The 11,745-nt window shown below is 43.9% G+C and overlaps 1 protein-coding gene across 1 annotated transcript in view; it reads left to right on the top strand.

Moving 5' to 3' along the window:
• Window positions 1–3,992: 3,992 nt before the first annotated feature.
• st8sia5 (ST8 alpha-N-acetyl-neuraminide alpha-2,8-sialyltransferase 5) overlaps window positions 3,993–11,745 on the top strand; it is a 117,705-nt gene continuing 109,952 nt past the window's right edge. The window contains exon 1 of the mRNA XM_068046062.1: window positions 3,993–4,117. Coding sequence (XP_067902163.1) covers window positions 3,993–4,117 — 125 coding nt within the window. The remainder of the gene's footprint in view (window positions 4,118–11,745) is intronic.

The raw sequence follows: 11,745 nt of genomic DNA, 5'->3' as shown, positions 1-11,745 counted from the left end.
ACTCCCAGGGTAACTCCCTCCCAACTACATAACACTGTGCTGCCACCTCTGGTGAGTCTGTTGGGACAGGACAGACCCAGGGATGGTGATGGTGGTGTCTGGGACATTGTCTGTAAGGTATGATTCCGTGAGTACGACGATGTCAGGCTGTTGTTTGACTAGTCTGTGGGACAGCTCTCCCAATTTTGGCACAAGCCCCCAGTTGTTAGTAAGGAGGACGTTCCAGGTCAACAGAGCTGGGTTTACCATTGTCATTTCCAGTGCCTAGGTCGATGTCAGGTGGTCCATCTGGATTCATTTCTTTTCTTAGCCTTTGTAGCAGTTTGATACAACTGTGTGGCTTACTAGGCCATTTCAGAGGGCATTTAAGAGTCAACCACATTGCTGTGAGTCTGGAGTCACATACCGGTCAGATTAGGTAAGGATGGCAGATTTCCTTCCCTAAAGGACCGAAAAACAACCATCATCACTACTTTCTGCTTCCTGTCATTCACCTAACTTCATATCCATGCAGCCACTGTCCCTTTTATTCCATGGACTTTAACTTTGCTGAGAAGCCTGTTATGTGGCACTTTATCAAATGTCTTTTGGAAGTCCATGTGCACCACATCAACCACATTACCCTCATTAACGCAGAAGACTCAAGCAAGTTAATTAAACACGATTTGCCCATAAGCAATCTATGCTAGCTTTCCCAACACCAAGGCCTATAGTTTCTGGACTTATCATTAACACCCTTTTTTGAACAAGGATGTAACATTTGCAATTCTCCAGACCTCTGGCACCACCCATGTATCTAAGGAAGACTGGAAGATTATGGCCAGTGCCTTCGCAATTTCCACCCTTACTTCCCTCAGTATCATTGGATGCATCTCATCCGGTCCTGATGACTTATCAATAAGCACAGCCAGCCTTTCTAACACCTCCTCTTTATCAATCTGTAGTCCATCCAATGTCTCAACTACCTCCTTTTTGACTATTACTTGGGCAGCATCGTCATGCTTGGTAATGACAGACGCAAAGTTCTCATTTAGTACCTCAGCCATGCCCTCTGCCTCCATCCGTAAATCCCTTTTTCAGTCCTTAATCAACCCAATCCTTTTACTATTTCTATGCCTATAGAAGATTTTTGGATTCACTTCTATGTTTGCTTCTCTTATTTCCTTTTTCACTTCCCCTCTGAATTTTTTATATTCAGCCTGGTTCTCACTTTAATTATCAGCCTGACATCTGTCATGCACACTCATTTTCTGCTTCATCTTACTCACTGTCTCTTTCATCATCCAGGGAGCTCTGGACTTGTTTGTCCTACCTTTCGTAAGAAATGTACTTTGACTCTACCCAAACCATCTCCTCTTTAAAGGCAGCCCAGTGCTCCATTACAGTTTTGCTTGCCAATCTTTGAGAAGATTTAAAATTCGGAAATAAAATGGGGAAGGAGTGAGAAGGAGAGTGAATTGGATTTAGTTAATTCAATGTCAAATCAGGTACAGAAAGAAATAAGGAGACGGAGAGAAAAATTGAATTGAGAGGGAAAGAAGGGAAAAGGGAGATAAATCGGTTAGTGGATTAAGAGATATATTGTGAGTTGCGAATCTCCAGAACTTGCTTTTCAATTTAGGTCGCTCTGCCATTTGTTTTGCTGAAGCAACATCTCGACCTTAGCTTCACTGTGATTTTTAAGAACTTGCCGGATTTCAAATTAATTGCCCAATAAACGCACCACAGAAAGTTAAGTCTGGCAATTGAGATAATACATTGTAATAATTGTTAATGCGATTCCAATCAACCTCTTTGCCCAGAAAAGGAACAGCTTAAATTGTTCAATCTCATTCCAGCATCTAGTCCATTTCATCATGTTAGAGATGCTTTAAATATCAATTTTAGCATTTTAAATGTTGTTCTTTACTTTTCCTTTCTGTCTCATTCTTCTCCCTCAATAATGTTTTTCCTTTGTATTTCCCATTCAGCACTTGAAGTAATCAACCAGTCTGTGCACACATGCAGCAAGACATGGACAATATCCAGCCTTGTGCTAAGAACCAGCAAGTAACATTCATGCCACACATATGTCAGGCAATGACCATCTCCAACAAGAGAGACTACTTCCCCATGACTTTCAATGACATTACCATTGCTGAATCCACCACCATCAACGTCCAGGAGGTCAACACTCAAAAAGCTTGACATCATTCAGGACAAAGCTTAAACATTCACTCCCTCCACCACCAGCATACAGTGGCAGCAGTGTGTACCATACAGTGGCAGCAGTGTGTACCATACAGTGGCAGCAGTGTGTACCATCTACAAGATGCATGGCAGCAACTCGCTCAACCTCCTTCAACAGTACCTTCCAAACCGTGACCTCTACACACTTAGAAGAACAAGGCGGGAGGCACATGTGGACACCACTACCTCAAAGTCACACACTACACTGACTTGGAAATATATCACTGTTCCTTCATCATCACTGGGTCAAAATCTTGGAACTCCCTCCCTAACAGCACTGTGGGTGTACCTGCGCCACACAGACTGCAGCAGTTCAAGAAAGCAGCTTGCCACCATCTTCTTAAGGGCAATTAGGGATGGTGTTGCCAGCGATGTTCACATCCAATGAAACAAATAAAAAAAAGTCTTTAATTCTCTAATTCGCCTTCCTTCACTATTGGTCCTCTTTCTTTCGCAATCCTTAAATCTCATTGGTTAAAGAGATACACTGTTGGTCCCACCGTTTGGAGGTCCCAGATGCCTGGCTATCCTCACCATACCTTTATCAGCCTGCTCTTCCAGCAAGAAATGGCACAACATTTTTTCAAGCTGATTGGTGAAGAAAATCCCAACTCAGGCAAGCCAGGAGATGTCCTACTCCTGCAAATTCTGGCCGTTGCTACCTTCGCATTTAGGGATGCTTTAAAAAGATAATTATTAACTGTAATCTCTCACCGTTACTGTTTAGAGTCGTATCTGGTGGAATCCAATTTTTTAAATCGGTTAATTTGTATGTCAATTAAACATTCTGGCCAGACGGAATGCACGTGTTTCCAAAGATTTGGCGGGTGAGAGACAAAGCGGAGGAGCTGCCTGTCCTTGACGAGATGCGCTAGTGACCTTGTTTATTATTCTGAGTGAGTGAAGGAGGTAGAGGGCGAGAGATAGGCAGACAGAAGCAGAGGCAAGCAAACCAGAGAGAGAGAGAGAGAGCAATGTGAGACAGGAGGAAGAGAGAAACAGACATAAATGTCAAGTCTAGAAATGGGAAACATTGTGCCTAGACACTGACTTAACGTCTGCAAGTAAAAAAATGCACTCATTTGTATTTTGATCATTATTTTAAATGCTTATTTTTGAGATTATTTGTAAATATTAAGATCGCCGATCATTTTTGGAAAAAAAGCGCAATTTAAAGACGTTTGCATATTATTGCAAAGCGGGGAATCGGCTGGAGGAGTGAGCCTGTCTGAATCACGGAGTTGAGCCACTCTCCAGGGTCTGTAGCACAGGAGCAAGCTGCTTTCTCCCTCTGCAGCCACCAGTCTCCGTCCGAGCAGTGCCTCGCTCGATCTGTTTTATAATCTCACTCCTCTGCACTACCATATTCCGCGACCATTTATTGCTACATATTTTAAATCTGTTCTTGGGTTCGTGCTATGCTTTGCTGCTGGAGTTTGTTGAAAAATCAAGAAAATATATTTTTCAATTTTTGTTTTATTTAAAAAATATAGGGAGGAACTTTTTTGGGAGCACAACTTTAAGAAGATTGCGGCTCCAGTCATCTGTGACAACAGCTTTCAAGGGTGAACGGACAGAATCAAAGAGTTTGGCAATTGATGGACTTAATCCAACACACACCGGCGCCTCGGCTTCACTGAAGCAGTCGATGCAGGTCGGAGATTTCCCTGGGAAGGGGCTTGAAATAAAACCCGAGAATAACCACCCCTCCCGCCGACATTCAGCAAACAGCCCTCAGAGAAGGTCGCCTTAATGTTGGAAGAATGTATTCAGACCCTTCAGGAAGAGATCTGTTGGGAAACAGGACCCTGTTTTTCATATTTATTTGTTCTTTTGCAATAGTCACTCTGCTGCAGCAGATCATGTACGGTAAGAACTACATAAAAAGGTAAGACAACCTGTGTTAATGATCTGCCTTCCTTCTTCTAAATAGCTGGCAATTGATGGTTTACATGTATAGAGGACGGGGAGGAACAGCAACTGCTAATTACGTAGAGAGTTTCATTTTTCCATCTCAAATTCTTCTCTCTTCTCCCAATGATTCTTCTCGCGGTATTAGTACCAGTGCAGTAGAACTCCAGTATCACCTTTTCCAAGGCGACACACCGCCCCCCCCCGCCCCCCCCTACACCCCAAAGTGACTATTCCCATATGTGACCTGTGATCTGAGACAGAAATTTTCAGCAGGCTTCCAACAATGGTCACTGTTAAGCCCAACTCTGCTTCTATTCAGTTCTCAGGGATGCATATTTTCCACATTTTTCATGTTCTGATGAAGGGTCACTGACCTGAAACATTAACTCTGCTTCTCTCTCCACATATACTGCCAGACCTGCTGAGTATTTCCAGCACTTTCTGTTTTTATTTCACATTCTCCAGTATCGGCTCAATGGATGGTGATCGATGCTGCAAACATTGGTTGAGGGCCAGTTTTTTGATCTGTTCTCATGATGTGGACAATGCTGGCAAGGTTGTATTTATCGCCCATTCCAAGGTGCCGGTGGACTTTCATGTTGAATCTTGTGGCAATGGGGCTGCCATGATGATACTGGGTAGGGAATTTCAGGATAAACATCTCATCAACGATGAAAGAACAGCAGCATACATCCAAATTAGGATGGTACATGATTTGGAGGGGAGCTTGGAAATGATGGTATTCCCAATATATTGCTGTTCTTGTCCTTTACAGGGGTAGAGATCATGGGGGTCAGGAGCAGGGGTGGCCAGGTCACAGGAGAATACCCCTGTTCTTTGAAATAGTGTCTTGGGATCTTTTACACTCACCTGAGAGGGCAGATGTGCCTTTGGTTTAACATCTCTTATGAAAGATGGCATCTCCAACAGTGCAGCACTCCCTCAGTACTGCACTGGAAGATCAACCTAAATTTTGTGCTCGTCTCTGGAATGGGATTTGAACCCACAAACTTCTGACTCAGATGTGAGAGTGCTACCACTGAGCAACAGCTGACATCATCTAAGTAAGCCTGGTGAGTTGCTGCAGTCCTGTAAATTTTACATATTGCAGCCACAATGCGATGAGATCAAGTGAACCATTTTGCCCTAGATGGCATTGAACTTCTTGAGTGTTGCTGTGGCTGCACTCATCTAGGTTGAGGGTTCAATTGTACTCCTGTGTTGAGCCTTGTAGATGGGTGGTTAGGCTTTGAGGGGTTGGGAGCTCAACCACTCCTTGCAGAGCACCCAGCCTCTGCCCTGCTCTAACACCCACAGTGTTGATATGATTAGTCCAGTGGAGCTTCTGGTCAGCAGTGCCCCAAGACTTGGTGATGGTGGTGTTATTTAAAATCAATGGGAGCTGGCTGAGCTTTTTCTCTTGTTCGAAATGGTCATTACCCGATGCTTAAGTTGTGTGCATGTTACCTGCATTTGTCAGCCCAAACCTGGATGTTAGTCAGGTCCTGTTAAAGGCTGACATGGCTTGCTTCATTACTAGAGGTTTTGTAATATTGCTTTAAGTTGAACTGTTTCCCTAATTTAATACACACCAGAACTGAAGCTGAGATCTTCAGATTTCTATAGCTCATGACTGCATAGAGATTATAGGGCTGCTGTTTTCATTCAAATATGTTTGGAAAATCCAATTTTCAGATGAAAGGTTGCAGCCAAAATATTAAGCTATGTTTCTCTTTCTGATGTTGATTGCCATGCTGTTCATTGCGAACATTTTCTGTTTTTATATTCATTTTTTAAAAATTTGTTTCATGACGCCACATCACCCAGAAGTAACAGGACAATGGTTCAGATTTTGTGGACAGTGGAGAATGAATGGTGCTCGCTGTTCATTGAGCTTATAGGTGCACATAGACTTTTAGTGGGACTTTGGCATCTTACGATAATTAGAGATCCATTTCAGCGTGGCACCCTCTACAGGGGATCTGGGACCTGTGTGAACATACATACGAATTAGGAGCAGGAGTGGGCCACTCGACCCCTTGAGCCTGAACTGATTACTCCACATTTCCACGTACCCCTGATAAACTTCCACCCCCTTGCTTATCAAGAATCTATCTACCTCTGCCCTAAAAATATTCAAAGACTCTGCTTCCACCGCCTTTTGATGAAGAGAATTCCAAAGACTCACAACCTCTGAGAGAAAAAAAATTCTCCTCATCTCTGTCTTAAATGGGCGACCCCTTATTTTTAAACAGTGACCTGTAGTTTGAGATTCTCCCACAAGGGGAAATATCCTTTCCACATCCTCCCTGTCAAGACCCCTCAGGATCTTATATGTTACAATCAAGTCGCATCTTACTCTTCTAAATTCCAGCGGATACAAGCCTAGCCTGTCTTTCCTTGTAAGACAGCCCACCCATTCCAGGTATTAGTCTAGTATACCTTCTCTGTACTGCCTCTAATGCATTTACATCCTTCCTTAAATGAGGAGACCAGTATTGTACACAGTACTCCAGACTAGAGGCCTGCTTTAGGTCGGGAAAAAGAACCTGACCCGAACCCGACCGAACCACAACGGGCCTCAGCCCGACCTGACCCGAGTCCCTCCGATTTTGCCCCGAGCCTGACCTGACCCGAACCCGTCACTAGTCGGCCCGACCCGAGCCCGACTCGACCATCCCTTTACTTACGTTCCTGACATTGAACCTGTAAGAAGCTGCAGCACATGTGCGAGACGTCATAGTGACGTCACTCGCTCACTGCGCAGACTCAGTTTCGTCCCGGACTCCCAGCTCAATTAAGTGTTTTTATTTTTAATACTTACAAACAGAGCACTTACCGTGTGTGTCCAGCCTGACCCGACCCGACTTGATCTGGACTTGGCCCGACCCGACCCGAGCCAGAAAGCCGGCCCCGGAAGATGGGCCTGACCCGACCCAAACCCGATACATGTCGTCGGGTTCAGGTCGGGTAGCAGGCCTCTACTCCAGATGTGGTCTCACCAATGCCCTGTGTAGCTGAAGCATAACCTCTCTACTTTTGTATTCAATTTCCCTCGCAGTAAACAATAATATTCTATCAGCTTTCCTAATTACGTGCTGTACCTGCATACTAACCTTTTGTGATTTATGTACTAGGACACCCAGATCTCTCTGCATCTCAGAGCTCTGCAATCTCTCACCATTTAGATAATTTGCTTCTCTTTCATTCTTCCTGCCAAAGTGGACAATTTCCCACTTTCCCACATTATACTCCATTTGCCAGATCTTTGCCCACTAACTTAACCTATCTATATTCCTTTGTAGCCTTCTTATGTCCTCTTCACAAGTTACTTTCCTACCTGTAGCCATTTAGGACTGAGATGAGGAAAGATTTCTCCACCCAGAGAGTGGTGAACCTGTGGAATTCTCTACCACAGAAAGCAGTTGAGGCCAAATCATTAAATATATTCAAGAAAGAGTTAGATATAGTTCCTAGGGCCAAAGGGATCAAGGGATATGGTGGGGTGGGGGGGTGGGGGGGGGGGGGGGAAAGCGGGAACAGGGTAATGAGTTTGGATGATTAGCTTTGATCATATTGAATGGCAGTGCAGGCTGGAAGGGCCAAATGGCCTACTCCTGCTCCTATTTTCTATGTTTCTATGTTTCTATCTTTGTGTCATCAGCAAATTTAGCAACCATACCTTCTGTCCCTTCATCTAAGTCATTTATATAAATTGTAAAACGTTGAGGCCCCAGCACTGATCCTTGTGGCACACACGTTACATCTTGCCAACCAGAAAATGACCCATTTATACCTACTCTTTGTTTCTTGTTCGATAACCAATCTTCTATCCATGCCAATATGTTACCTCCTACACCATGAGCTTTTATTTTCTGCAATAACCTTTGGTGTGGCACCTTATCAAATGCCTTCTGGAAATCTAAGTACAGTACATCCACCGGTTCCCCTTTTTCCACAGCACAGAACAGAGCAAGCAGCAGCATGTCTCTTCAACCAATCAGATTGAAGAATCTTCACTGAGGCACACAGAGTCTAAATCAGGAAGAAATATAAGTTAGAATATTTAATTCACTGTTAATATAAATTGTGAACAGCAGTGGTCCCAGCAGCGATCCTTGTGGAACACCACTTCCCACTATCTGCCACTCTAAATAACTATCCTTTACTCCTGCTCTGCTTTCTGTCTTGAATCCAGCTAGCAATCCATTCTGCCATTTGTCTCCCGGATGCTGGTTTTAAAAAAAGGCCAGTACATTAGAGAGATGGACCACAAATCAAAGGAGGCTGTATTGTTGTATAAAGCATTGGTCAAACTCTGTCTAACGTACTGTGTGTAGCTCTGGTCACTACAGGGAGAGGATTATTGGCTGCAAGGGGGTACATCTCTGTGATTTCCTAATTCTATGCTCCCTAAGGTTTCATACAAATCGGAGGAAGATAATAAATTAATCCTAAAATAAAAGCAAAATACTTTGGATGCTGGAAATCTGAAATAAAAACAGAAAGTGCTGGAAATACTCAGCAGGTCTGGCAGCATCTGTGGAGAGAGAAGCAGAGTTAACGTTTCAGGTCAGTGACCTTTCATCGGAACTGGCAACGGTTAGAAATGTAATAGGTTTTAAGCAAATAAATTGGGGGTTGGGAAAAGAGAAAAGGGAAGGTGTTGATAGGACAGAGGGCCAGAGAGATTAACTGACAAGGAGGTCATGGGGAAAAGGCAAAGGCAAAGAGAGTGTGCTAATGGTGTTGTGAAAGACAAAGCATTAGTGCAGAGAGGATGTTCAATGACAGAATAATGAACAGCCCTAGCCAAAAGCATGAAAAAAACCAATGGGCAGGCACATGGTAAAAAAAAATGATGAAACAAAATAAAATAAAGTAAAAATAAAAATAAAAAAGGGCCAGTCATGTTCTGAAATTATTGAACTCAATGTTCAACCTGGGCTTGCTGCAATGTTCCAGTAACATCAACGCAAGCTCGAGGAACAGCACCTCATTTACTGATTAGGCACGCTACAGCCTACTGGACTGAACATTGAGTTCAATAATTTCAGAGCATGACTGGCCCTTTTTAATTTTAATTTTATTTTTTAATTTTACTTTATTTTATTTTGTTTCATTATTGTTTTAAAAAGCCTGCCAACTTTTCCATGTCTTTAAGTAGCCTTGGGAAGCAAGTGTAAGAAACTGTCTGAAATCCCTGTTGCTGCACTTTTCCTGGAAAGCCTGCCCAAACTGATCTTCAACGTTGCCTGAAAAGACCTGTTCTGGGAAGATCCAGTGACAGCTGTCTACATGTATTTGCGACGCCAATCCAAAACAAAGGACATCTGACAACTTTCCATATCTTCTCTTTTTTCTTCAAGAATTAGCAAGTATTTGGCCAAAATATTCTTTTTGTCTGTTTTTTTGTAATAGAGCTCTAAAGAGTAAATTTCTATTTTTTTAGGTATGTGTGTATGAGGGGCTAAGGTAAAAAGGAAACTTTTATATTTCAATCTGTGTGTTAATGCTTTGCATCATTACTGGTTAAGACTTGTTTTATAATAAATTGATAATTTTGTTGTTCATTAAAGAAACCTGGTTGGTGTATTTTATTCTGGGATAAAAATAGAGGGATGGACTTTACTGTCCCCCTGACGTCGGGTATCCTGTTGGGGAGGGGGGCTGGAAAATGCCTCCAGAAGAGGCCGACATGCACCCCAATGACTCTACAGTGAGCTCGAAGAACCGTAACAAAAGCTGTTCAGATATTGCCTCAAACTTTTCCACTTTATTTCCTCTGCTCTTTTCGGTCTCTATTTGCGTGCGTGTATTGCGTACGTATGCTAGCGTGGGTGCATCGTGTATCTGTAGGCGTCAACCAAATTAGAGTTTAAGTTCATGTTTAATAAATTTCAATCTTTCTTCTTTAAACCTAAGAAAACCTGTGTGGAAAATGCCTCCAGAAGAGGCCGACATGCACCCCAATGACTCTACAGTGAGCTCGAAGAACCGTAACAAAAGCTGTTCAGATATTGCCTCAAACTTTTCCACTTTATTTCCTCTGCTCTTTTCGGTCTCTATGGCACAGTGGCGCAGTGGTTAGCACCGCAGCCTCTCAGCTCCAGGGACCCGGGTTCGATTCCGGGTACTGCCTGTGTGGAGATGGCAAGTTCTCCCTGTGTCTGCGTGGGTTTTCTCCGGGTGCTCCGGTTTCCTCCCACAAGCCAAAAGACTTGCAGGTTGATAGGTAAATTGGCCATTATAAATTGTCACTAGTATAGGTAGGTGGTAGGGAAATATAGGGACAGTGGAGATGTTTGGTAGGAATATGGGATTAGTGTAGGATTAGTATAAATGGGTGGTTGATGGTCGGCACAGACTCGGTGGGCCGAAGGGCCTGTTTCAGTGCTGTATCTCTAATCTAATCTAATCCAATGCCAGGAGAGCCCAACCCGATATTACCACAGGTGGCAAGGCCTCGTGGCGCCCCCTCCACCCACCCCCGCCCCGGCCGCTTGGCAACGGGACCCCAAATTGAATATTTCACTAAATTAAAATGATTGATTTAATTAAGCTCATGTCGCCACCTGATGTCCCGCTGCAATCTTCGGCCCAGTGCTCCCTTGCCTTCAGATCCCCGTCCGGGAAGGGACGGGAATTAAGTTTATCAGTGTTGGGTGGGTGGGTTGAGCGGTGGGTGGAGCAGGGTCAAATTAATGTCATGGGTTTTGGGGATGGTCGGAAGGGTTGTAGTTGAAAGTTTGTGCAGTTTGGGATGGGAAGGTCAGATGGTAACATTAAGTGTTTTAAGGGAGATAGGGCAAGTAATTAATTTAATTGTTATTGGGTGTGGAAAAGGGGTAAAGGAGATGTGTTTATTTTAATTCAATTTACCTTTAAATATTTAAATTAGCTGTTGGGTTAACAGCCCTTTAAAATGCCATCAGTGCCTGCGCACAAGCAACTGACACCATTGCCAGGGATGGCCAGCCCACCCCCTCCATGTGATTGAGGGGGGGGGGGGGGCGGCCCACGCTGGCTATTTAAATGAACTGCTGCACTTAGGATCATGGTGGCTCTGTGACATGTGGCCCAGATGGTTGGGCCGCCAAATTCTGCGGCAGACACATAAATTCAGTCAGAGTCAACGATTGCCAAACTGGTAAAAAAAGTTAAGTATATGTTGTGACCTGTGTAGCAGTGGAACTAGAAAAACAGTGGACACCTCCCACCTCAGTCGTAACGCCATCTCAAACAAGAGAGAATCTAACCATATCCCCTTGACATTCAATGGCATTACCACCACTTAATCCCCCACTATCAACATCCTGGGGGTCACCATTGACCAGAAACTGAACTGGACCAGCCACATACAAGAGCAGGTCAGAGGCTGGGAATTCTGTGGCGATTAAATGACCTTCTGTCTCCCCATAGCCTGTCCACCATCTACAAGACACAAGTCAGGAATGTGATGGAATACTTTCCACTTGCCTGGATGGATGCAGCTCCAACAACACTCAAGAAGCTCGACACCATCCAGGACAAAGCAGCCCGCTTGATTGGCACCACATCCACCACCTTCAACATTCACTCCTTCCACCACCGACGCACAGT

Source organism: Heterodontus francisci, chromosome 1 (genome assembly GCF_036365525.1).
Source record: "Heterodontus francisci isolate sHetFra1 chromosome 1, sHetFra1.hap1, whole genome shotgun sequence".
Taxonomy (NCBI): Eukaryota; Metazoa; Chordata; class Chondrichthyes; order Heterodontiformes; family Heterodontidae; genus Heterodontus; species Heterodontus francisci.
Note: the sequence above shows the minus strand (reverse complement) of the source record. Positions and strands in the feature narration are given on the sequence as shown.